Source organism: Hyla sarda, chromosome 10 (genome assembly GCF_029499605.1).
Source record: "Hyla sarda isolate aHylSar1 chromosome 10, aHylSar1.hap1, whole genome shotgun sequence".
NCBI classification, from domain to species: Eukaryota; Metazoa; Chordata; class Amphibia; order Anura; family Hylidae; genus Hyla; species Hyla sarda.
Window position 1 is genome coordinate 8776127 of NC_079198.1, and position 27902 is coordinate 8804028.

Genomic DNA, 27902 nt, shown 5'->3' on the forward strand with positions numbered 1-27902 from the left:
AGTCCGTGTCAGCTTAGCCTATGTGGCAAGGTGACATCTAAACCAGTGCTTCCCAACCAGTGTGCCCCCAGCTGTTGCAAAACGACAACTCCCAGCATGCCCAGACAGCATACACTCAAACTTGTATTTTGCATGGGGACACTTGCCCAACCCTTCTCTCCTCTGACATCCATAATCAATATGGAGTCCAGAGGCCATTGTACACATAGATCAGCGTTTCCCAACCAGTTTGCCTCCTTACAAAACTACAACTCCCAGCATGCTGGGAGTTGTAGTTTTGCAACAGCTGGAGGCACCCTGGTTGGGAAACACTGATCTAAACCATCTCTTGTTATATGGGCTGAGGGACATTTGGGTCAAGTCTTTCACCAGGGCTTGGGTGCAATCTCTGCACCCCTCCAGGGATGATCCTGGGGGGATGACTGTGTGGTGTCCCGGTACCGTATTGTATACATTACCTTTATAGAGGTCCCCATAGTCAGTCCCTAGGACGTCGGGGTCCCTCTTCTGTAGTGTTCCCCTTGTCACCCCTCAGTTAGTCAATGACTATAGGGAAGTTCTTATCAATATAAGTATAAATATAAGTATAGATATATGTATATATTTAGTTGTCTACCTGTTCAAGCGTAGCAGGACCTACGGGTCATGTGATGAGCTTAGAACTCTATGGTTTTGCTACAGGACCTTTGGAGGTTCCCGTGACGTGTTCACCCACAATGCAATGTAACGGTGAGTGACAGTTGTTACGGACCAATCCAAAACGGCCGGCCCCTGCCCATATAAGGGACCTGCGCCATCTTGATCGCTCTCTTGGGTTGCTGACTCTGGAAGAGGTAGGACCTCCGCAGCTTACAAGACGATAACTAGGCCAAAGCCTTGCGGCCTCGGCCTCTAACATACTGGATATACTAAGCAATTCCCCGCTACTCACCGCGAGATCACTGGACCTAAACGCACCCCTAAATCCAGCGGATCTCTGCTATACAATCCCTAAGAAGCTGGATTGAGCTTATCTGATCCCAACCAACTGTCAATCACTGCTCAGCCATATCTGTAGAGTCTGTGTTATCTGGACTGTTACTATTGCTGCATGTACAGAAATTCTTCAGTAAAAGTTCCTGCAAGTTTTCAGTTAACAGCGGTTGTGGACAATCCTTTATTTCTGCATCACCTATTGCTCTTGGGAAGGGTGGCAATAGGCCAATCAAGAATACAGCATTTAACCCTCACCCTGGCGTCACGAGTGACAAGAGTTAACAGCGCCCTTAACTATTCTGAACAGCAACACCCTAACTACCCTACACCCCACAAGGCTTTATCCCAATTCCGCCACCACACCTGGATCTGCAGGGACCCCCTCTATGATGGTCATGGTGCCTCTGTTACCTCTTTGTTGCATTCATCTGATCTCCGGCCATGAATATTTCACACACTGTATAAGTAAGAAGCTGAATTAATTCTATCCATGAGACCTACCGCACTGTGGCGATCCTAATTTAAGCCGCAACCACCACAAATGGGATATTTTGGTGTTTTTATTTTTTAATAATATATGTATTCTTTTTTTTTTTTTTAAGGATGATTTTCTGTTTGTGTTCTTTCGATGTCCAGTCCATCCATTGGAAGTTGAGGGCGCTCCTGAGATGGTGAGAGAGAAGATGTTCGTAAGTGTCATGTCTAATAGGATAACAATATTGTCTAATATATGCAGATAATATAGCAAAGCATTTGGCACTATGGAGAACATTATATATTGTTCTGACCATAATGTGTACATTGTTATGTTTCACACTTGTATAAGCAGCATCTTCGTACTATATACTGCCACACAATGTGCCCTAGGAATATAATACTGCCACACACTGTGCCCTAGGAATATAATACTGCCACACACTGTGCCCTAGGAATATAATACTGCCACACACTGTGCCCTAGGAATATAAAACTGCTACACTGTGAACCCAATGAATATAATACTACCACACACTGAACCCTATGAATATAATACTACCACACACTGAACCCTATGAATATAATACTGCCATGCTGTGAACCCAATGAATATAATACTACCACACACTGAACCCTATGAATATAATGCTGCCACACACTGTGCCCTATGAATATAATACTGCCACACACTGTGTCCTAGGAATATAATACTGCTATATAATGTGCCCTATGAATATAATACTACCACACACTGAACCCTATGAATATAATACTACCACACACTGAACCCTATGAATATAATACTACCACACACTGAACCCTATGAATATAAAACTACCACACACTGTACCCTATGAATATAATACTACCACACACTGAACCCTATGAATAGAATACTACCACACACTGAACCCTATGAATATAATACTGCCACACACTGAACCCTATAAATCTATAATACTCCCACACACTGAACCCTATGAATATAATACTGCCACATACTGTACCCTATGAATATAATACTACCACACACACTGAACCCTATGAATATAATACTACCACACACTGAACCCAATGAATATAATACTACCACACACTGAACCCTATGAATATAATACTACCACACACTGAACCCTATGAATATAATACTACCACACACTGAACCCTATGAATATAATACTGCCACACAGTGAACCCAATGAATATAATACTGCCACACACTGTACCCTATGAATATAATACTGCCACATACTGTACCTGATGAATATAATACTACCACACACAGAACCCCATGAATATAATACTGCCACACACTGAACCCCATGAATATAATACTGCTACACACTGAACTCTATGAATATAATTCTGCCACACAGTGTCCTCTGAAAATAATACTGCACACACTGTATCCTCTGAAGACAACACTGCCCCATACTGTACCTTTAAAATATAATGCCGTACACACTTTGCCCTATGAAAATAATATTACACACACTGTGCTCCCTGAACATAATAATGCTTTACACTATATCCTATGAATATAAAACTGCCACACACTGTACCCTATAAATATACACCCCATCTGAGAGTAAGTGGGTGGAGCAGCGCCTGTTATGGAAGCCAAGCCAGAATCTCCCCCAGTAGGGAAAGTTACCCATCTGCAGACAATTGCTTCAGGTGAATGTTATGGTCTCTTTTGAATGCTGGCGGTGCTTTCACTCTAGTGGTAGCATGAGACGGAGTCTACAACCCACACAAGTGGCTCAGGTAGTGCAGCTCATCCAGGATGGCACATCAATGCGAGCTGTGGCAAGAAGGTTTGCTGTGTCTGTCAGCGTAGTGTCCAGAGCATGGAGGCGCTACCAGGAGACAGGCCAGTACATCAGGAGACGTGGAGGAGGCCGTAGGAGGGCAACAACCCAGCAGCAGGACCGCTACCTCCACCTTTGTGTAAGAAGGAGCAGGAGGAGCACTGTCAGAGCCCTGCAAAATGACCTCCAGCAGGCCACAAATGTGCATGTGTCCACTCAAATGGTCAGAAACAGACTCCATGAGGGGGGTATGAGGGCCCGACGTCCACAGGTGGGGGTTGTGCTTAAAGCCCAACACTGTGCAGGACGTTTGGCTTTTACCAGAGAACACCAAGATTGGCAAATTCACCACTGGTGCCCTGTGCTTTTCACAGATGAAAGCAGAGGTATCCTGACTGCCATTAGGTACCGAGATGAGATCCTCAGACCCCTTGTGAGACCATATGCTGGTGCAGTTGGCCCTGGGTTCCTCCTAATACAAGACCATGCTAGACCTCATGTGGCTGGAGTGTGTCAGCAGTTCCTACAAGAGGAAGGCATTGATGCTATGGACTGGCCGCCCGTTCCCCCTGAATCCGATTGAGCACATCTGGGACGTCTCGTTCCATCCACCACAGACTGTCCAGGAGTTGGCGGATGCTTTAGTCCAGGTCTGGGAGGACATCCCTCAGGAGACCATCCTCCACCTCATCAGGATCATGCCCAGGCGTTGTAGGGAGGTCATACGGGCACGTGGAGGCCACACACACTACTGAGCCTCATTGGGACTTGTATTAAGGACATTACATAAAGTTGGATCAGCCTGTAGTGGGGTTTTCCACTGTGATGTTGAGTGTGACTCCATATCCAGACCTCCATGGGTTGATACATTTGATTTCCATTGATAATTTTTGTGTGATTTTGTTGTCGGCGCATTCAACTATGTAAAGAGGAAAGTATTTCATACGATTAGTTCATTCATTCAGATCTAGGATGTGTTATCTTAGTGTTCCCTTTATTATGAGCAGTGTACTTCATTCTGTGAAGAGGTTTTTCCCAACCAGTGTGCCCCCAGCTGTTGCAAAACTACAACTGCCAGCATGCCCGGACAGCCGTTGGCTGTCCGGGCATGCTGGGAGTTGTAGTTTTACAACAGCTGGAGGAACCCTGGTTGGGATACACTTTTTTAGATCTTGAGAAGACCGTTCATATATACACTGAATAAGAGATGATAGCTGCACTATACACCAACGCTGTGACTAAGCTGGAGGATAAGCAAGGACTATAGCACTGTATTTGCTGGAGGAACCCTATACACCAACGCTGTGACTAAGCTGGAGGATAAGCAAGGACTATAGCACTGTATTTGCCATCAGATCACTATATATATAGCTGCAGTATATACTACTGGGTCACCAAGTATTGGCCACGACCATAAGGTTTTTTATCCTTCATAGATTTACCAAAACTCTAGGTGCGACCTCCGCTCCATTCATTCTCTATGGGTCTTCTAGTCATTGCCAAGAGCTAAATGCTATGTTCAAAGGAAAAGTGAATGGAGCAATAATGGGCAAGCAGGAGTATGACCTCTGTTATTGTGATCGATGAGGGTCCCATTTGTCAGACCCCCAAAGATAAGCTAGTTATTTCCTATCCCGTAGACGGCGGGTAACTTTCAATCTTGGGACAACCCCTGGGACAAGACCTGACAGCTATAGTGAAATGTCCCTATCTGTTCTTGGATTGTGCCATTCCTCTTTGATTACTCCTGAAAATGTATGAATGAATTGACAACTGGGCGTTACCGTTCTCCTCAGGAGGGTGTGTCCTACCACAAGGTCCAATCAGCTGTGAGCAAGAGTCAAAACCCTTCTTACCTTCAGGCCAACCTCAGCTGCCGCTCTCTTTTGTAAAGTACATGAGGTGCTGATCTTTGTAAGATTCTTCTGCGTGAAGGTCAATGTGTGACTTCCTCCACAGTTTCGAGGGACGGTCCTATATCTGGACCTATCCAGATCTGGTAAGCGATTACTAATGAAAAGAGAAAATAGATCAGTCAGGTCCAGTCCCTTCACACAACCTTACAGTGAAGGCATTGATGGCTGACAACCTCCTGTATAACAGAAGTGGTCGTGCCACCATACGGCCACACTCATCCTCTTACATCTCCGATGGTGGAACCCTTACTGCATTCCCAAAAACGTTACAACTCATTTTCCACACTGGCTCCTGCCTCTACTAGGGTTGCCACCTTTCTTGCAAAAAAACATACCGGCCATGCTAATGTGGTGGCCCAGTACGGGAGGTGTTACCCCGTTTCCTTGCTGTCCTGTCAGGCAGCCTCCATTCAGTGTCCCCTGGGCCCCTTGTACTTGTTTCCCGCCTGTATACAGTGGTCCCTCAACATACGATGGTAATTCGTTCCAAACGACCCATCGTTTGTCGAATCCATCGTATGTTGAGGGATCCGTGCAATGTAAAGTATAGGAAGCTGTACTCACCTGTCCCCGTCGCTCCGGACCGCGTTCTCACCGCACCCGATGCTGTCCCAGGGGCTCCCGATGCTGTCCCGCTGCTCCGGTGTCTTCTTCGGGATCCTCCGTTGTCTTCCGCATCTTCTGCAGGGTCCGGGCCTCGCTTTCTGGTGACGTTATTATGCTGCTGCGCCAGCGCGGCGTGCGTAGTGACGTAATAACGACGCCAGAAAGCGAGGCCCGGACCCTGCAAAAAGATGCGCAAGACACCGGAGGATCGCAAAGTGGACCCGGAGCAGTGGGAATAGGTAAGCAAACCTGCCAGGGATGCTTAAACTGCTATCCGACAGCAGCTTAAGCATTTTGGCGCTGTCGGATAGCAGTTAATGCGATGGCCCCGACATATAAAAGCATCGTATGTCGATTTTATCATATGTCGGGGCCATCGTAGGTCGGGGGTTACTGTATATGTTTTGCTATGTATTATAATATATAATGTGTTGTTGCTTTAAGAAATGTACCATGTGATTGTTACCCAGGAGGTACCAGTGACCAGGTGATCCCAGGGGTGACCTATGGGCTCCCTACTAGTCTCCCCCATATAAGCCCTGGGAGGAGCTAGCTTCACACTCTTTTGCTCTTTTCTGCTAAGCTGAGGTCCAGTCGAGTCCTAGTGTTTGTGTCCAGAGTCATTGGAGACCTCAGAGTCCAGTCTGCAGCTACAGTCATTTGCAAGTAATCTACAGTCATAGCTTCGTCAGTCATCAGTCAAGTCTAGTCAGTCCCTGTCATCTGTCAAGTCAGTGTGGTCTGCATTCAATTGTCCAGTCCTACTACAAGTCCCAGCAAACCCTTATGGTCTCTGAGTCACTGGTCACCTCCTTGGGTCCTGGCTGAACTGTATAGTCTTTACCCTCTGTCAGTAAAGCTACCGTTGTCCATAACTTGGCGTCAGAATCATTATTGCCCCCCGTGCCTAGCGCAGGATCCAGCGGTATACCTTCAGGTGGTATCGAGGATAAACCACGCCCTGGGGTCACGAATACAAGGGGTTAATGCCATCTGCCCCTAGGGTAACAACATCTGCCCTCATCACACCCCCATTACTACACAAATTTGCATAATTAATTATATATGCGTGACATCGCAGGATACACATATGCGTTGGATAAGTTTTTATTTCTCCTTATACGGCCTGTATGAGGGTCATTTTTTGCGCCCCAATCTGTACCATTTTTGTTTTGACGAGACTTTTTGATTGCTAACTACAACTCCCAGCATGCCCTGATACAGCCTGTGGCTCAGCAGCTGCCCCAAACAAAAACTACAACTCCCAGCAACTATATAGTAGTATATAGTATCAGTCAGTGTTTCCCAACCAGGTGTGCCTCCAGCTGTTGCAAAACTACAACTCCCAGCATGTTGGGCTATATAGTAGTATATAGTATAGGTCAATGTCTCCCAACCAGGGGTGCCTCCAGCTGTTGCAAAACTACAACTCCCAGCATGTTAGACTATATAGTAGTATATAGCATCGGTCAGTGTTTCCCAACCAGGAGTGTCTCCAGCTGTTACAAAACTACAACTCCCAGCATGTTGGACTATATAGTAATATATAGTATCGGTCAGTGTTTCCCAACCAGGGGTGCCTCCAGCTGTTGCAAAACTACAACTCCCAGCATGTTGAACTATATAGTAGTATATAGCATCGGTCAGTGTTTCCCAACCAGGGGTGCCTCCAGCTGTTGCAAAACTACAACTCCCAGCATGTTGGACTATATAGTACTATATAGTATCGGTCAGCGTTTCCCAACCAGGGGTGCCTCCAGCTGTTGCAAAACTACAACTCCCAGCATGTTGGGCTATATAGTAGTATATAGTATCGGTCAGTGTTTCCCAACCAGGTGTGCCTCCAGCTGTTACAAAACTACAACTCCCAGCATGTTGGACTATATAGTACTATATAGTATCGGTCAGCGTTTCCCAACCAGGGGTGCCTCCAGCTGTTGCAAAACTACAACTCCCAGCATGTTGGGCTATATAGTAGTATATAGTATCGGTCAGTGTTTCCCAACCAGGTGTGCCTCCAGCTGTTGCAAAACTACACTCCCAGCATGTTGGACTATATAGTAGTACATAGCATCGGTCAGTGTTTCCCAACCAGAGTGCCTCCAGCTGTTGCAAAACTACAACTCCCAGCATGCCCTGATACTGCCTGTAGCTCAGCAGCTGCCCCAAACGAAAACTACAACTCCCAGCATGTTGGACTATGTAGTAGTATATAGTATCGGTCAGTGTTTCCCAACCAGGGGTGCCTCCAGCTGTTGCAAAACTACAACTCCCAGCATGTTTGACTATGTAGTAGTATATAGTATCGGTCAGTGTTTCCCAACCAGGGGTGCCTCCAGCTGTTGCAAAACTACAACTCCCAGCATGTTGGGCTGTATAGTACTATATAGAATCGGTCAGTGTTTCCCAACCAGGTGCGTCTCCAGCTGTTGCAAAACTACAACTCCCAGCATGCCCGGACAGCCAACGGCTGTCCGGGCATGCTGGGAGTTGTGGTTTTGCAACAGCTGGAGGCACTCTGGTTGGGAAATACTAGTATAGGCTTTGGTGCAACATTTCGGGAGTTGGAGGATTGGTTGGATAAATACTGGCCATTGCATTGCCGGTATTTTTAATAAAAAATACCGTCAGGATGGCCAAAATACCGTCTGTGCTGGAAAAATACCGGCCAGGTGGCAACCCCAGCCTCTACCGCCAGTTTCTTATACTCACCGTCCCTGGTTGGAGCTGGACGTTCTGGAGAGCCTCTTCTGGGTGGCGTCATGTGCTGGCAGGAGATGGCAGATCTTCCCGGAGGTTTGCAGCTGAACTCTTGATATCTCCTGACGCATGTGGGTATGGGCACCGCGCCGGTGGTTGAGGCTCATCTCTGGCTGCGAGGCCTCGCGTCTTGGCTGAGGTGTCCCTGACTGTAATCTATAGGGTTAACAGGAGGAGGAGAAACCATCTTCATACAATGGATGTACATAGAGAAGCTACAGACATTTTCATGTGAGATGTTTTCTGCCAATAAACTGTGGCCATCAGTGCCAGCCGGAGGGCTCTTTGGGTTCACAACACATTTTTGCCATACTGTTTTCAATCAGTTTTTCTAAAGAAAACCGTATGGCAAAAAAAAACGGATGGAACAGTATGAGAAAAAGTTAACCGTATACTGTTTTTAAAAGTGCATACAGTTCTGTCCGTTTTTATTGTAAAAAAAAACATACGTTTTTGAAAATGTCGTCCATTTTTAATGGGAGGGGTCTGGGGTGGGGACTTTAGGATGCAAATGCGAAGGGTGCAAAGAAAAAAACGTATATGGTTTCCCGTATGGAACCGTATACATGTGCGTTTCTCATTGACTTCCATGTAAAAAAAAACGTATGCGGTTGCAGTACGGTTTTTAAACCGGAGACAAAACTGTGGTCAACTACGGTTTTGAGTACGGGAGAAAACCGTATTGCAAGCAAACCGTACGCAACCGGATGCATACGGTTTTCAATTATTTGTCTATGTGTACGGTTTTCAATATGGTTCCATACGTTTTCAATAAAGAAAACGTAAACGGGAAACGTACTTGAAAAACGTGGTGTGAACCCACCCTAATATGGGCATTAACCATTATATATGTAATATATGAATGTCCAATCTCTGGGACCTCAACAGTCCCCAGTAATCTCCAGAATGGGGCCTTAAAGGGGTACTCCAGTGGATAACTTTATTTTATAATTTTTTTTTTTTTTAAATCAACTGGTGCCAGAAAGTTAAAGGAGTACTCTAGTGCAGAGTATTCCTGCTCCGTCCTCCCCGGGCTGCAAAATAAATGAAAATGAACCATCACTCACCTTCCTGGGTTCCTGCGGAGCGCCACTACAGCTGATCGGTCCTCCGGTCCATCTCCTTCATACTTCCGGGTGTAACGAAGCATCACATGGCGCTCAGCCTATCGCCGGCCGCCGCGATGTTCTGCCTCGGCCCATAATAGGCTGAGCGCCATGTGACGCTTCGTTACACCCGGAAGTATGAAGGAGATGGACCGGAGGACCGATCAGCTGTAGTGGCGCTCCGCGGGAACCCAGGGAGGTGAGTGATGGTTCATTTTCATTTATTTTGCAGCCCGGGCAGGACGGAGCAGGAGTACTCTGCACAAGAGTACTCCTTTAAAGAGATTTGTAAATTACTTCTATTTAAAAATCTTAATCCTTCCAATACTTATTAGCTGTTGAATACTACAGAGGAAATTCTTTTCTTTTTGGAACACAGAGCTCTCTATTGACATCACGAGCACAGTGCTCTCTACCCCCGAAACGTGTCTTGTACTATGTAATGTCCTGTCCTGTTGTATTTTGTGTCAATAAAATTTGGACTCTTGTGAATTTTGCCTGACCGAGCAGCACCATCGCCAGCCTTTTTCTTCAGCCTTACTCCATTTTAGGAACTGTCCAGGGCAGCGTATGTTTGCTATGGGAATTCTTAGCATAAAAACACAAGGACTTACGGGCCGGGCACCTTCATATACACAGGGCGGTCACAGGAGATGCAGTGAAATCTTGTCATCAGCTGCCTGGATGGGAGAGAACACACAGAAGATCATTCTTCTCACCCCCTGGACTTAACCCCATAATGTTTGTTTCTGTTTCAAAAACATTAAATGGGTTTGTCCAGGATTACAGAAAAAAAAGAGTGCACTTTGTTTCCAGAAACAGCGCCACCTCTGGCTGTGGCGGTGCCTAGTATTGAAGCCCAACTTTATGATTCCTAATCCTTTACAATGATGTCACAGAAGCTTCAGGTCTCACTCACCGACTCATTTATTATGTTGAAAGGATTTTCTAAACCAAATCTCTTACATCATGTTAGGCAGAGTTCACACTGGGTTTTTGCCTCCATTTAACTATTTATGTTCCAGTATATTTAATTTTGCTGTATGCAAAAACATTGTCAGATATGCTATAATGTACAATCTGTTTCTTTGAGTTAGTAGAGGGGGTTCCTCTTTTTAGGATCCTCATCTCTTGGAGTTAGGAGATTGAGCTCTTCTTTTCTGGATCCTAATCTCTTGGTGTTAGTAGAGGGGGTTCCTCTTTTTAGGATCCTCGTCTCTTGAAATTAGTAAAGGGGGTTCCTCTTTTCAGGATCCACGTCTCTTGGAGTAAGTACAGGGGTTCCTCTTTTTAGGATCCCTGTCTATTGGCATTAGTAGAGGGGGTTCCTCATTTTAGGATCCTTGTCTATTGGAGTTAGTAAAGGGGGTTCCTTTTTTCAAGACCCTCATCTCTTTGATCCTCCAAGATGGGAAGAGGTTACAAAGTACGTCTTTGGCCTGTCCTGTGTTCATATTGATCGGAATGGACATTGTGTAATGCTTAAATCCCCCTTGTGGTGGTGCTGCAGAGAATGTGAACACTTGGAGGAGGGTCCAGCTTTGTAAACAGCCTATTGTATCCCTCTCCCAGGGATGATTAAAATTAAATATATCAGCCTGGTGCTTCTCCTATATATAGGTTGATACATTATTAAAAGCACATGTATTATGCGTTTCCAACCCCTACCAGACTCTTCATCAGATATCTGATGAAGAGTCTTGTCTATATTTTACACTGCTCTGGTTACTCAGAGATAGGGAGGATCGGGGCTGCAGACCCTCTCAAACATTGGAAGCTCTTCATGGTGTTGCACACAAGTTACAGAACATTCTGTTAAGCGCAACATTTTTTATTGTCACAAGTGTCCCAATTATCTAAACTAGGGGCACACATTCCTTTCTGATATAATAGTTTAGGTCAACCAATCCCCTGTGTGTATTTCAGGCACAGAAGTCTTATTTTTCCTTTCACTTACCTTCTGATCCCCGCAGCTTCATCAGCCTCATACTGTGGTGGATGTTGCTGCAGCTGTCGACAAAGGTCTTTCCAGCGTTGTTCCAAAATGTTCTTCAGTGGATCAATCTCCATGCGATCCAGCTGTCAAATAATGAAAACAGGTCAGAAACTGCAGCGTTCCCGCACTCAGCCCAAGCCCTTGAGCCTTCCAGGATATGGAACGTATTTTACAGTATTGGGAAAATATGTCTTAGATGAGTGTCATAGCTAAAAATCACTGAGAAGCTAAGTACATAGCTTCAGCAACCAATTTCAGAAATAGTAGGTGTTAGGTGAAGATCTCTGTGAGGGACAATGAGCAGTGACCAACATAGATAGGAGTAGGTGCACACATACTGTATATAATAAATGTAGTAAAGCAGCAGAGAGTGTTCTGCATTGGTTCTGTTAGTGGAAGATCTGTTCTAATTAGAAGTTAAATGTGACAATTATTTTTTTGTTTTACACTAAGGCTATGTTCACCCAGCGGAATGTCTGCCTTCACAGGTAGCTTTCCCTAAATATCAGCTTTAGCTCCAGTAACAGAGTCTGAGGAACTAGGCATTCTGGGAAAATTTCGAAGACAGAGTAAACTTAAACTAGACAGTCTTGGAATGGGCCTTGCCTTAGTTTTGACCAACCATTAGTTGGCTTAAAGGGGTATTCCGGTGCTTAGACATCTTATCCCCTATCCAAAGGATAGGGGATAAGATGCCTGATCACGGGAGTCCCACCACTGGGGACCCTTAAGATCATGCACGCGGCCCCCCGTTTGTAATCAGTCCCCAGAGCTTTTTCGCTCCGGTACTGATTACCGGCGACTACAGGGCGGGCGGCATGTGACGTCCCGCCCCGCCCAGTGTGATGTCACGCTCCGCCCCTCAATGCAAGCCTACGGGAGGGGGCGTGATAGTTGTCACGCCCCCTCCCGTAGGCTTGCATTGAGGGGCGGAGCGTGACATCACACTGGGGCGTGACGTCACACGCCGCCCGCCCTGCGAACACGCTCCGGGGACTGATTACAAACAGGGTGCCGCGTGCATGATCCCGGGGGTCCCCAGCGGCGGGACTCCCGCGATCAGGCATCTTATCCCCTATCCTTTGGATAGGGGATAAGATGTCTAAGCACCGGAGTACCCCTTTAATCTGCACAAGTATCTTGTTCCAGAGTTCTGGAGCCCTTTTTTTGGTGCCTGTTGTCCCAGCTCTTTTACCGAACCCATGCCTCCTTTTGCCAAGGCTATACCGCTTTTGTTGGACATGGAGGAAAAGTATCTAAAAAGCTAGTTTTTGTTTTTTATTTGTCCCACTAGGGGACTTGAACACTCAATCACTTGACCTCTTGTATTTCTGTATTGCAGTGTTTTACAATGTGAATGTTTACACAGGGGAATTATGGTCACAGGTACTGGCTGGACCACGGGTCCGTCAGGCATGAGTTCCGGTCATCAGAAACGTGGTCAGGCCAGGACTTGTGACCATAATATGGTTACATATACGCGTCTTTATTACATACATGTGAAGCTGGCCTTATATGGAGAATCAAGGAGCCTTCATTAGGCCCCTAGGTGCCATCTTAGGAGCTTAGCATCCTGCAAGTGCCACATGATTGGGTAACACTGGTGTTCCTCTACTCTGTCTAACTGTCTAGTTGCCGCAGTTGCTATTAGTCACAGCATCTAGGCGGTTAAATGGCCAATATTGGAGTTACCTCTGACCCCTGCTGCTGTAATACAAAGCTGGTATATGTGCATCAAATATCAGTAATAGATTAATAGGCCCCATACTAGTGTTTGGAGTACATCCCCCACCCCACTCCATCTCCAGTGATAAATATTGATGGAAAAGTAGGATGACGAGGATGGGGCTGGACCAAATCCAACAATCACCTAAAACTACTCACTTTGTTCTGCATCTCCACATTAATTTTCTCCAATAGGCTCTGCCAGTCTTCTTCATGAGCGTCCACTTTCTCAAGCAGATCCTCAATCATTCTACCCAGATGTTCTGTGGTGACATCAAAGCGAGAGTAGCTAACTTTCCTCTCCAGCGCACACTTGTCTGCTTTCTGTCCAGATAAAGGTGAAAGGTTATGTAGATGAAGAAGAGGAGGAACATCACCTTAATGTGCTGGATGCATATATAGAACTCAGGCGGCACTGCTATATACCCTAATAGCCTGCACTTATTGGATATAGGTCTGACTGTTGAGACCCAATTAGCTCCTAGCAGGCTATAACTACCCCTCCCCCTTATTACAATAATTAATTAAATAATAACTGACACAACAACAATTCAACTTTTTTATGGGTGGGGATCGGCCACATCTTTATTTATAAAATTACTTATATAAATAACAATTTAACTGTAACAAAGACACCGATTGGCTTCTTGCCAACCCGAGAGGTGCTGCCACACCGTCCTGTGTGGAGGTCTACCCCGGGTTGACCCCGCTTTCACCGTCTTCTTACCGCCAAGCTGTGACTTACAATAAACAGAGATACAAAAAGGGAGGGAGGGAGGGCAAAACTCCGGGTCCTGGGCAGATTGAGGGGGGAAGGGAGGCACCACAGCTATAAATACCCAGGGGAGGGCCCCTGAAAGCCTGGGAAACTATTAAACCCCTGATTGGTGCACTCCTTCCCCCCCACCCATGGGACATACCACTATAGTTACCAACAAATTTTTACAGGCGGGGGAGGGGGCTAAAAACCTTGCCTGTATATTTCTTAACCCATTAACTGCTCACCAGTCAGGGGGCAAGCTAGTTATGCACAGCTTGCCCCTCCAGTATAAAGGCTGTGGGGTAAAGGCAGCTGGGGTCATAGTCCAGAGGTGCTGAAATAGAGTCCGGTGCAGGAACAGCTTGGGGCACTCAGAGGCGACTGCCGGCGGTTTCGCGCAACTGTGCGAAACCGCTGGCAGTCGCCTCTGAGTGCCTCAAGCTGTTCCTGCAGCCTCGTCTGGTTCGTCCAGCATTGGAACTTGAAGTCGTCTGTTGAGCGGTGAGTGCGAGGTTCTTTGTTGTGCATTGCACTCACTCTTTCTAAGAAATGTGCTGGATACTTAGTGGTCAAGGAGAAGCAGGCACAGATTTATTGCCATCGTATTGTGTGGGCTTTAGGCAATGCCAAGAATTATTCTTTTCACTATATTTACTATTATTTCAATACTCTTAACCCAAAAGGCCACTTATCCCAACCTACCAGCACCAAGTATAATATCACCCATTGTCTTTTCCAATGACATGTATTCTTGGCTACTGTATTGGGAGAAGAATTTCACAAATCGAGACTAGAAAAACTCTCAAGGTTGACGTAAAAATCACAGAACTCTAGGCTCACCAAGTCAATCTCCAGCCCAATTACTTCTCTGTCGGCTTTCTTGTTCTCCAGTTTGCCAACTTCTTGGTAAAGGGTCTGCAAGAAGAAGCAAAGCAGCATGGTAAGAAAAAAGAAAGCTGGAGAGGAAAAGAGACAATGAGGAATAATATGGACGGTCTCATCTTTCTCACCTCAATGTGTTTCTGAGTCTGTTCATAGTCCTGGATCAGAGTCTCGATGGTCTTGTTTAGGTTCTCACCTCCTACCTGGAGCTGGTCAATGGTGGTCTTGTTTAGGTTCTCACGTTCATCTTGGAGTTGACCTATGGTCGTCTTGATGGAACCGATTATGTCCTACAGCAGGAAAATGAAGTGTTAATAGGATTGTGAAAACACAAGAGTGAAGGAGGCCCTGAGTGGAAGTCCCACCAGGGCAACACATGTATGGAGATTAGATATGAGAACTTTCTGTAGTCATAGTGTAGGTCAGGGAGCCCCCTTAGGTCTATATGAGACAGACATTGTGACTGTTTCCTTTAACCACTAAGTTACCTTAATGTGAGGCTCAGATGCCTTCCTGTCTGCCCCTAGATCTGTCCCAGTTGCCTCTACAGATGTATAATCTGTCACCAAGTTCTGTAGGTCTTCAAACTGGCTGCCGATTTTGCTGAATTTCTTCACTATGTCGATGGTGCCGGCTGGACATGTGGTCTCTACAGCGACAGTAGATCCTGGGGTGGAGCTGTCAGACTGTCCGGGGACACTTATGGCTAGCAGGGTGGATGAAGGAGATGCTGTAGTTGTTAATATCCCATGAAGTGCGTCAAACTGCAAGAAGGAGAAAGGGACAGGTTTAGGAATTTGACAAAATATGGAGTAAAAGTGTCTGGTTTCATGCAACATTTTGTGGTGTCCCTGTGTGGGACACACTTGTCCACCTGACCAGTAAGGTGGATGCCACTTTATCATGTCTGGTCCGGCCCCACTGCTCAGGTTTATATGTATTGTGTTGCATAATTTATTGCACTGTGATATCTATTGTGAAATGCACTTATGTGCCTTATTGTCACAAGAGTTTATCTTGTCTGTGCAGGAGGATGCTGGAGGGATCACATGACTGCTTCAGCCAATCAGTGCTCCTGCCCTGCTTCACCAAGTCTGTCTAGACGGGAAGGAGCTAGTCAGTTCAGTGGAGGATAAGAGAGAGTGAGTGGAGGTCAACTCCAGACCTTTACTGTGGGACCTATACCTCACCACAGGACAGGCTAAGAGACCCAGTTGCTGCAACCATCTTTGTTCCTGAGCGACAACACTCTTCACAGGATCTCGCCGACCAGGTCATCAATCAAGTTTGTCCACATAAAGTTCAGACTCAAGTCTGCTATGGGGAGAAGAGCCAAGTGAGCCAGGGGGCCAAATTAGCCAAAGAAGAGGCTAGCGAGAGTGAAAGTCTCTGGCAACTCCGGTCCATACAAGTCCACCCTAGTGGTAAGCCCTTACACTGGATTATACAAGAGAAATTTCAGAGTTAGTTATTGTTAGCTCCAAAGTCAAGTCATGCTTAAGTGAGTCTGTCCATGTCCAGACCAGTCTACATTATATCTAAGTCAAGAAGGACTATAAGTCCTACAGTGCCAAGAAGCAATTATGGTTCTCTGTCGCAGCCTTCAGTAAATATTGCACTAAAGTGAACTGTTACTGCTGGTATAGCAAGTTCCTGAAGTAAAGATAAAGTGGTTTCCTAACCTGGCAATTGAGGTGTTTCTTTACCCGGCTCCTGGCACCGGCAACCGCTTATCCCTGAAGTATTGTGGTAACTGTGAGGAATGAGGAATAATATGGACTGTCTTGTTTTTCTTACCTCTATGTCTTTCTGTTCCTGTTCATGGTCCTGGATTAGAGTCTTGGTGGTCTTGTTCAGGGTCTCACATTCCTCCTGGAGCTGGCCTATGGGGGTCTTGATGAAACGAAAATGAAGTGTTAATTGGATTGTGAAAACACAAGAGTGAGAGAAGTCCTGAGTGGAAATCCCACCAGGGCAGCACATGTATGGAGATTAGATATGAGGACAGAATAGTCTGATATAGGGACAGAGCTGTCAGACCGTGTGGGATCAGGATATATGGTAGTTATAACCCTCCAGCTCTATCTATATTCTGCAGCTATCTCTATGAGATAAGAATATATGGCAGTTATACTCCTCCCCTCCAGTTCTATCTTTATACTGCTGCTGTTATCTCTATGGGATCAGGGTATATCGTAGTTATACACCTCCCCTCCAGTTCTATCTGTATACTGCTGTTGTGCTTACCACTAGGCTTGAACTTAACCTGAGCGATTGGGTTCTATTGTCATTTTCCCAACAGTGTGGTTAAAATGGTAATAATTTACAGCAATTGTGCACATTATGGTAAAAACATGTAATTATTTTCCAATGGACTTTACTCTTGGCTATTGAATTGGGAGAAGAATATCAAAAATCAAGACTGGAAAAACTCTCAGGATTGAGGTAAATCCCACAATTCTAGACTCACAGCGGCAGCCTCCAGCCCAATAACTTCTTTGTCAGCTTTCTTGTTCTCCAGTTTGCCAACTTCTTGGTAAAGGGTCTGTAAGAAGAAGCAAAGCAGCATGGTAAGAAAAAAGGAAGGAAAGAAGGGACTGAGAATAAATCGGAAAGAGAACGTGAAGAAGACAAGAGACAATGAGGGGTAATATGGTCGGTCTTGTCTTTCTCACCTCAATGTGTTTCTTGTTCTCGTCATGGTCCTGGATTAGAGTCTTGGTGGTCTTTCTCAGGTTCTCACATTCATCCTTGAGCTGGTCTATGGTGGTCTTGATGTCACTGGTAACGTCTGTGTCCTATGAACAGAAGAGTCAGATAAGAGGACAGAGCGGTCAGACTACTCATGGCTAACTGTGAGAGAGAGAAGGTTAAGAATTTGGCAAAATAACATGAGACAACAAACTTCGTCCCTGGGTGAAGTTTAGAGTCTACATTCACATGTTATACTGTATAGATAACTTATTTAAAAATGAATGTATGCATCGGGAAGGAGACGCCGCTCCATTCCCCTCCATATCCTCCTCTAACCTTCAGATTCTTCCTGGTCCCCCGAAGACAGGCATGGAGCCGGAACCACAGTGCAGCTGCAGGTTCTTCGCCCTTTCCCCTCTTTCACCCTGCCCACCTCTGTGTCATCCCTGTTGACCCCTTTGACACCCCCTGTTACCCCTATGACACCCCCTGTTACCCCTGTCCCCCCTGTCACCCATGCACCCCTCTGTCACCCCTTTCCACCACCCAATCATCTGTCCACCCCTGTGCACCCCCCTGTAACCACTTTTTGTCACCCTTGTCCACCCCTCTGACGCTCCATCACCCCTGTCCACCCCCTTTCACCCATGTCAACCCCCCTGTCACCCGTTCACCTCTGCTACCCCGGTCCATTCCCTGTCACCCTTGTTCACTCCTCTGACACCCCTGTTACCCATGTCCACCACCCTTGTCACCCATGTTTACCTTCTGTCACCCCTGCCCTCCCTTTTACCCATCCACCCATCTGTCACCCCTATCCCCCATCACATGTCCACCCCTCTGAGGAATAATATGGACTGACTGTCACCTCAATGTGTTTCTGGTTCTCCTCATGGTCCTGGATCAGAGTCTGGGTGGTCTTGTTCAGGTTCTCACATTTCTCCTGGAGTTGACCTATGGTGGTGTTGATGTAACCGATTATGTCTGTGTCCTATAGGAGGAAAAGGAAGTGTTAATAGGATTGTGAAAACACAAGAGTGAGAGAGTGAAAGAGAAAGAGTGAGAGAGGTCCGGAGTGATTAGAAATCTAAAACTAAGTAATTGCCGAAATGATCTTAGGGATTAATACCGCTCATATATATGAAAAAAAATTAGGAAATGGCAATTCCTCCTTCTTAAACCCCTTAAGGGCGCAGGGTTTTTCCGTTTTTGCACTTTCGTTTTTTCCTCATCACCTTCTAAAAATCATAATGCTTTTAATTTTGCACATACAGACCTACATGAGGGATTTTTTTTGCGCCACCATTTGTACTTTATAACGACATCAATCATTTCACTATAAAATTTATGGCGAAACCAGAAAAAAAATATTTGTGGGGAAAAATGTAAAAAAAAAAGAAGAAAACGCCATTTTGTAACTTTTGGGGATTCTATGCAGTGCACTTTTTGGTAAAAATTATTTTTATTCTGTACGTCCATACGGTTACAAGGATACCTAATTTATATAGGTTTTAATTTATTTTACTACTTAAAAAAAATTATAACTACATGCACCAAAATTAGTATGTGTAAAATTGTCATCTTCTGGCCCCTATAGCTTTTTAATTTTTCCATATATGGGCCGGTATGAGGGCTCATTTTGTGCGTTGTGATCTGAAGTTTTTATCGGTACCATTTTTGTTTTGATGAGACTTTTTGATCGCTTTTCATAATTTTTTTTAAGGTATACAAAGTAACCAAAAAGACGCAATTTTGGACTTTGGAATTTTTTTTTTACGCGTACACATTTGACCGTGCGGTTTAATTAACATTATATTTTTATAGTTCGGACATTTCCGAACACGACGATACCACATATGTTTATTTTTATTGTGTTTACATATTTTTTATAAGGAATTTGGGAAAAGGGGGGTGATTCAAACTTTTAATATGGAAGGGGTTAATGGGTGTGTTTTTAAAAGTTTTTATTTAACTTTTTTTTTCTTTCACACTTTTAGTCCCCTTAGGGGACTTTTAGGAAGTATCAGTAGATTCCTCATACAGATCAATGTGGTTCCATAGAACTACATTGATCTGTGTGCTCTGCGCCTGATTGATAAAGCCTGGTTCAGCTAGGCTCTATCATTCACACCCTCCGGCTACTTCCACAGTGGGGGCGTCAACAGCGCCGATCTAAAGGGTTAATAGTCGGCCGTGGCGATCGCCGCATGTCAGCTATCAATGCTGGCCCCCAGCTACAACGCTCGAGTCAGGAGCCCACACCATACACTGCTTGCTGTGTCAGGACCAGCCGGCTGGAGATCACGGGATGCCCCAGCGCTCGGACCCCCCCCCACTCGAAAAACATATCCCCTATCTTGCAGATAGTGGATACATTTTTTGCAATGAGACTTGTCCTTTAAATCTACTTGGTCTCAAAGGGCTAATTCACCTTATTGTACACACATTGGGCCAGATTTATAAACTCTGTGAGAGAAAAAGTGGAGGGATTTTCCACAGCGACCAATCACAGCTCAGCTAGCGCGCGCTGGTAAAGTGAAAGCTGAGCTGTGATTGGTTGGTGTGGGAAAATCTCTCCACTTTTTCTCTCCCACAGTTTATAAATCTTTGTCTTTAAACACATAACATACTTACCTTTAGTATCCTAACATACTCTAATATTATTGTATTTGTTGTAGATATTTAGGATTTTATATATGCGTATGAATTACTTACCTTACCAGGGACACACCTCTCCTCAATGTACTATACATATGAGATATATCTTATGTGTCATTTTGTTTTGGTTAAGTTTATTGTATTAACTTGTATTTTAAAGGGTACCTCTGATCAAAAAAACTTTTGATATATTATAGATTAATGTATGCAGAATAACTTTACAATTGCATGTTATTAAAAAATATGCTTCTTTCTATTTAATTTTCCACTTTGAAGAAATGACCACTAGGGGTCTCCCTACCAGTCCTGGAAGCAAGCATTTCAGACTCATGCTGAAGTCCTAAACACTACGAGCTGCCAGCCTGCTTTGTTCACAGCCTGTTTGGGACAGAGCGGTCAGATATGAGGACAGAGCGGTCAGATATGAGGACAGAGGTGTCAGATATGAGGACAGAGGTGTCAGATATGAGGACAGAGGTGTCAGATATGAGGACAGATCAGTCAGATATGAGGACAGATCAGTCAGATATGAGGACAGAGGTGTCAGATATGAGGACAGAGGTGTCAGATATGAGGACAGAGGTGTCAGATATGAGGACAGAGGTGTCAGATATGAGGACAGATCAGTCAGATATGAGGACAGATCAGTCAGATATGAGGACAGAGGTGTCAGATATGAGGACAGATCAGTCAGATATGAGGACAGAGGTGTCAGATATGAGGACAGATCAGTCAGATATGAGGACAGAGGTGTCAGATATGAAGTTACAGAGGTGTCAGATATGAGGACAGATCAGTCAGATATGAGGACAGATCAGTCAGATATGAGGACAGAGGTGTCAGATATGAGGACAGAGGTGTCAGATATGAGGACAGAGGTGTCAGATATGTGGACAGAGGTGTCAGATATGAGGACAGAGGTGTCAGATATGAGGACAGTGGTGTCAGATATAAGGACAGAGGTGTCAGATATGAGGACAGAGCGGTCAGATATAAGGACAGAGGTGTCAGATATGAGGACAGATCAGTCAGATATGAGGACAGAGCGGTCAGATATAAGGACAGAGGTGTCAGATATGAGGAAATGTGTCAGATATGAGGACAGAACAGTCAGATATGAGGACAGGTTTCAGATATGAGGAAATGTGTCAGATATGAGGACAGAGGTGTCAGATATGAGGACTGAACAGTCAGATATGAGGACAGTGGTGTCAGATATGAGGACTGAACAGTCAGATATGAGGACAGTGGTGTCAGATATGAGGACTGAACAGTCAGATATGAGGACAGTGGTGTCAGATATGAGGACTGAACAGTCAGATATGAGGACAGTGGTGTCAGATATGAGGACAGTGGTGTCAGATATGAGGACTGAACAGTCAGATATGAGGACAGAGGTGTCAGATATGAGGACAGAGGTGTCAGATATGAGGACAGAGGTGTCAGATATGAGGACAGTGGTGTCAGATATGAGGACTGAACAGTCAGATATGAGGACAGAGGTGTCAGATATGAGGACAGAGGTGTCAGATATGAGGACAGTGGTGTCAGATATGAGGACTGAACAGTCAGATATGAGGACAGAGGTGTCAGATATGAGGACAGAGGTGTCAGATATGAGGACAGAGGTGTCAGATATGAGGACAGTGGTGTCAGATATGAGGACAGTGGTGTCAGATATGAGGACTGAACAGTCAGATATGAGGACAGTGGTGTCAGATATGAGGACAGTGGTGTCAGATATGAGGACAGTGGTGTCAGATATGAGGACAGAGGTGTCACATATGAGGACTGAACAGTCAGATATGAGGACAGAGGTTTCAGATATGAGGAAATGTGTCAGATATGAGGACAGAGGTGTCAGATATGAGGACAGTGGTGTCAGATATGAGGACTGAACAGTCAGATATGAGGACAGTGGTGTCAGATATGAGGACAGTGGTGTCAGATATGAGGACAGAGGTGTCACATATGAGGACTGAACAGTCAGATATGTGGACAGAACAGTCAGATATGACACGTACACGCCAGCAAATGACAGTGCCCATGTAAGTTAGTTTCTGCCCAGTGCCCCTGTGTATTCCCATTGTGCCAGTTTGTGCATCTTGTCTAGCACTGTGCAGGTGTCCGCCTTGCAGAGTGACGTGAGCGTACACGCTACGTCACAATTTCCCAGTACGCTTGCACGGTGTGGATCAAGATTATGGTGACCACCGGGCCCTGGTGAACCAGCATCTGTGATGGATTCAGGTTTATTACTTTCTCTTATTTTCCTTAGCTCTGTTCCATTGGTCAGTGTGCAAACAAAAAGTACTATTGTATTGTACCAAGACAGGAAGCATAAATCCAAACCATGTCGGGGCTGGTTTACAGAGAGTATGTGGTTGGGGTAGGTGTGGGTCTGTTGCTTTACAAGATGGTTCTTGCTATAGACAGTTGTTTTTCTTCTAATTTGGTCTAACTGATTTTTGTCCGTAGTTACCTGTTACGGCCATTATTTATTGGGTACTGCAACGTTGGGGACATTTATTTATTTATTTATTGTTTAATTCATAGGCACCATTTTCCCCTACTCATCTCTACACGTTACATGTTTTTCATATTTGATGTTCTAATAAAGATTCTGATTTTTGTGAAGTTTATTTTGTCTGGTGTTTGTTGATAGGGTTAATTATTCTGTGGTTGTCTCACTGGACCTTGATTTTTATGTGATGACTTATCCCATATATTGGTTTATATGAAGAAGAAAAAAAACATTCTAAAAGTAATAAAAGTATACATAGTTATTACATTATTGATCCTGCCCGGTGAATGTTATAAAAAATTGTCCAATTCACCGAGAGCTTTAAACATCCTGCTGCCGGACCAACGTCATGGTAAAGTATGATTTAACTGTCTGGAAGGCAGGTGTGGGGGCAGGGAGAGGGGATGGGGGAGAGAAGATTTATTGTGGGCAGAGAGAAGAGTAAGGGAGGAGGTAGAGGGCTTGGCAGTGCTGCTGCAGTGAGAAGTGCAGGGTGGACAAGCAGCCTATCACTGCTGGGGCTTCAGAAGACTGGGAAAGCTGGGTGGCACACAGTATGTGTGCCACCCAGCTTTTCCAGTCTTCTGAAGAGTGTTGTTTTTTCTCTTCTACAAGGTTTAGGTAGGAAGACTGTGCGACACTGGGTACTCAGCTATTGTATGAACAGGAAATGTCTTGTTGCAATTATTTTGTGCCACTCACTTTGCGCTGTGCCTCTTTTATGGTGTTCATCTCTGTCATGAGGTCTTGCAGCAGTGTCATAGCCTGGAATAAGAGGAGGAGACATCAGGGCCGTATACAGCCCATTATATCATCACAATGATTACTTCTTTGTGCACTTGATATGGAGGCAATTGAGCGAAACACGATGTAGCAGATACAGCTGTTTTACTTTTTATTGAGACACAAAATATAAATGAAGCCCCATCTCTAATACTAAATATGAGGGGAGGTTTCGGCAAACGTAGCAAATTTTGGGGAGGTTTGTTTTTACGCAGTAACCTTTACAGAAAAACGTATATGTTCTCTTTTAAAGGGGTATTCCAGGAAAAAAAAATATATATTTTTTTATATATCAACTGGCTCCAGAAAGTTAAACAGATTTGTAAATTACTTCTATTAAAAAAATCTTAATCCTTCTAAAAATTATCAACTGCTGAAGTTGAGTTGTTCTTTTGTGTCGGCTGGCAACAGTGCTCTCTGCTGACATCTCTGCTTGTCTCGGGAACTGCACAGAGTAGAAGAGGTTTGCTATGGGGATTTGCTTCTACTCTGGACAGTTCCCGAGACACGTGTCATCAGAGAGCACTTAGACAGAAAAGAACAACTCAACTTCAGCAGATCATGAGTACCAAAAGGATTAATATTTTTTTCATAGAAGTAATTTACAAATCTGTTTAACTTTCTGGAGCCAGTCAATATATAAAAAACATTTTTTTCCTGGATAACCCCTTTAATTCTGTAGGTTAATACGATAAAAACGATATTCATGGTTATATTTTTGTTTATTATTGTTCTGATTATAAAAAAAGGCAAACTTTTTAAACAATCTGTATGCTTTAAATTGCCCTATTCTGACCCCATTTTTTTGTGCCGTAATCTATAGGTTTTATTGGTAACACTTTTGCGTATATGTGATTTTCTGATCACTTTTTATAAAAAAATTTCTAGGATGTGATGTGGACAAAAATCTGCAATTTTAAACATTATGGGGGAGATTTATCAAAACCTGTCCTGAGGAAAAGTTGCTGAGTTGCCCATAGCAACCAATCAGATCGCTGCTTTCATTTTTGAAAAGGCCTCTGCAAAATGAAAGTAGTGATCTGATTGGTTGCTATGGGTAACTCAGCAATGTTTCCTCTGAACAGGTTTTGTTATATCTCCCTCTATGTTTTTTACATTTACGTTGTTCATCGTATGAGATAATTATCATTATATTTTAATAGTTTGGACATTTCCATATGTGGTGATAATAAATATGTAATTTTTATAAAATCTATTTTTCAAATTGAATTTTTTTATTTTTAATTGGGGGAGGGGCTTATTTATCTTTATGAAAACTTTTTAATTACTATTTATTTTTTTGTGAGTCTCTATAGGAGACTATTTATAGCAATATTTTGACTGCCATTACTGTTCAGTGCTATGGAATGGCATTGTACTGATCAGCAATATCGGCGATCTACTTGTACAGCCTGATGGGAGACTATACAAGAGAATCCCCTATAGACCTCCGGCCACCATCTGACCCCTGCGGCCACACAACAAGGGGTCCAATGAGCATCCCCAAAACCCTGCAACTGCTTTAGATGCCGTGATTAGCATTGATCGCAGCATTAAAAGGGTAAATGGCAGAATCAGTGTAATTGATAATATCCGCTATTAGCAATGAGGACCCCGGATGCTGATGTGCATGACATAAATGTATATTATGTATAATGTATATCTAGGGGTTATATAGGAAAAGAAAAACAGCTGCCAAAAACAGCTCCACCCCTGTCCTCAGGTTGTGTGTGGTATTGCAACTTGGTTCCATTCCCTTTAATAAAACTGAGCTGCAATACCACATACAATCTGATGACAGGGGTGGCGCTGTTTTTGTTTTGAACTTAACTCTGTTTTTCTAATTCTGTTATTTGCACAGATGGAGGCACAATGTAGGGGTCCATCATAGGCAAATCTGCAGTGTAAAATACGCTGCGGATCCGTCCGTGTGAACGAGCCCTAAGAGTACGTTCACACGTACAGGATCTGCTGCATATTTTTGCGTCATATTTTCTGCAGCTGATTTTGCTACTGTTGCTGGGCATGCTGTGCATGCTGTGAGTTGTAGTTTTGCAACAGTTGGAGGCACCCTGGTTGAGAAACACTGGGTTTTACTATGGGGGGAGAGGGTGATGAGGACTGTCCATTACCTTACACACTCCTTCCTCATTCATCTCCACCCTCCTCCGGAGCTGCATCATCTGCCACATGTCTGACACTGCTCCGCTGCCGCCCTGCTGGACGGATTTGCTCTTTTCCATCAGCTCTAATCCAGAGGGAAGTTTGTTGAGCACCTCCAGCTGTTCCTCCAGGTGCAGGATCCTGCGCTCCATGTTGTCCTCCTGCCCCTTCTCTCCTTTCCTCACCAGGTCATCTCCTGATGGTGGGTCACCCCCGACTCCTCCTGATGGTGGGTCACCCCCGACTCCTCCTGATGGTGGGTCACCCCCGACTCCTCCTGATGGTGGGTCACCCCCGACTCCTCTTGATGGTGGGTCACCCCCGACTCCTCCTGATGGTGGGTCACCCCCGACTCCTCCGGATGGTGGGTCACCCCCGACTCCTCCTGATGGTGGGTCACCCTCAACTCCTCCTGATGGTGGGTCACCCCCAACTCCTCCTGATGGTGGGTCACCCCCGACTCCTCCTGATGGTGAGTCACCCCTGACTCCTCCAGATTGTGGGTCACGCCTGACTCCTCGTAATGGTGGGTCATACACAACTCGTCCTGATGGTGGGTCACCCCCGACTCCTTCTGATGGTGGGTCACCCCTGACTCCTCCTGATGGCGGGTCACACCCGACTCTTCCAGATGGTGGGTCACCCCTGACTCCTCCTAATGGTGGGTCATACACAACTCGTCCTGATGGTGGGTCACCCCTGACTCCTCCTGATGGCGGGTCACCCCTGACTCCTCCTGATGGTGGGTCACACTCGACTCTTCCAGATGGTGGGTCACACCTGTCTTCTCCTGTTGGTGGGTCCCATTGGGCACCCCCTTCAGGCAGCTCTATCTGAACATCCTGGATGTCTAGGTGTTTCAGGATGACATGAAGGAGAGTGTGAAGGGCTCTGAAGTTCACTGCTCCCGGCGTCCCAGTGGCTAAATTGGCCAAATCAAACAGATGGATTCCCTCCATTCTCCTCTGTCCGTCTACCAATCCATCTGAGGTCTGAACATTGGCCTAGAATCCAAGCGTTATAGTCACTGATAATGCCTCAGCATACATCTCAGACAATCTCATATCTATCTATCTATCTATCTCATATCTATCTATCTATCTCATATCTATCTATCTATCTATCTCATATCTATCTATCTATCTATCTCATATCTATCTATATCATATCTATCCATCTCATATCTATCTATCTATCTATCTATCTATCTATCTCATATCTATCTCATATCTATCTATCTATCTATCTCATATCTATCTATCTCATATCTATCTATCTATCTATCTATCTATCTCATATCTATCTATCTATCTATCTCATATCTATCTATCTTATATCTATCTATCTACCTATTCCACACATACAAAGAAACAAAAAACTGATAAGATCCTAAATTATCCCCAGTACTGACCGCGACATCTATGGGATTTATCCCGCAATGCGATCAAGGGGTCCTGATGGTTTCCATGGCAGCAGGAGACCAACTGATGTCCTGCTAACCGCCAAGTATGGCAGCCTGTAAGGTCCAGGGATCGGTTGTATGAGTGTTGGTGTAATACTGACAGGTGTGAGGCAGTCACATGTACTGCAGGATAATATAACAGGTAACAATTAATTGCCGATCCACCGTTCTTCCACAGCACAGCAAGTTATTCCACAGACCCATTGGCAGCCAACAATTACATTGCGGAGCTGCGTATGGGCCCCTTAGACACCATGGATAACCAGCATTTAATGTTGAAATGTTGGCATCGCTATTGATTAACCATTTAACCTTTAACCATTTAAATGACGCACATCGGAGCTGGCTCTAATGTCCATCATTACTGGAAGATGTCAGCTGTGGATAGCAACGGGCATCTCCTGGTTATGATGCGGCCTAACGCATTGGTCCGTGCCATATGTCCCTCACCCAACCAGTGATGTACGGGTTCGTCATGGGTCGGGAAGGGGTCAATTTAGTGTCTTGCTTATATAGTGCAGCATAGGCTATTAGAAAATAATGTAGAGGTTCTTGTGTTTGCCTTGTGCTTACCCATTTTAGCTGATGTGACAGGAGGGTTTTG

At 44.8% G+C, this 27902-nt stretch overlaps 1 protein-coding gene across 1 annotated transcript; it reads right to left on the reverse strand.

Annotated features, from left to right (window-relative positions):
* Positions 1–1498: 1498 nt before the first annotated feature.
* LOC130294273 (translation initiation factor IF-2-like) lies at positions 1499–27249 on the reverse strand. The gene is made up of 16 exons (XM_056543885.1): positions 27201–27249; positions 25806–26840; positions 23593–23655; positions 18577–18699; positions 17690–17812; positions 17485–17559; positions 16812–16907; positions 15503–15778; positions 15143–15304; positions 14973–15047; positions 13532–13696; positions 11609–11730; positions 10266–10331; positions 8498–8701; positions 5120–5273; positions 1499–1638 (listed from the first exon to the last, which is right to left on the reverse strand). Exons 2-16 carry the CDS (start codon positions 26793–26795, stop codon positions 1573–1575), a joined length of 2760 nt encoding a protein of 919 aa, XP_056399860.1. The 5' UTR covers positions 26796–26840; positions 27201–27249; the 3' UTR covers positions 1499–1572.
* Between the last annotated feature and the right edge of the window lie 653 nt (positions 27250–27902).

What these genes read in the sequence shown, in the direction of transcription:
- LOC130294273 (XM_056543885.1), bottom strand. Translation starts at nt 26,795, where the DNA reads ATGGAGGGAATCCATCTGTTTGATTTGGCCAATTTAGCCACTGGGACG. An exon ending in AGAACAAGAAACACATTGAG is followed by an intron (nt 17,560 to 17,689) that starts GTGAGAAAGACA and finishes TTCTTCTTACAG; the next exon opens with ACCCTTTACCAAGAAGTTGG. An exon ending in TTGGGCTGGAGGCTGCCGCT is followed by an intron (nt 16,908 to 17,484) that starts GTGAGTCTAGAA and finishes CGTTTCATCAAG; the next exon opens with ACCCCCATAGGCCAGCTCCA.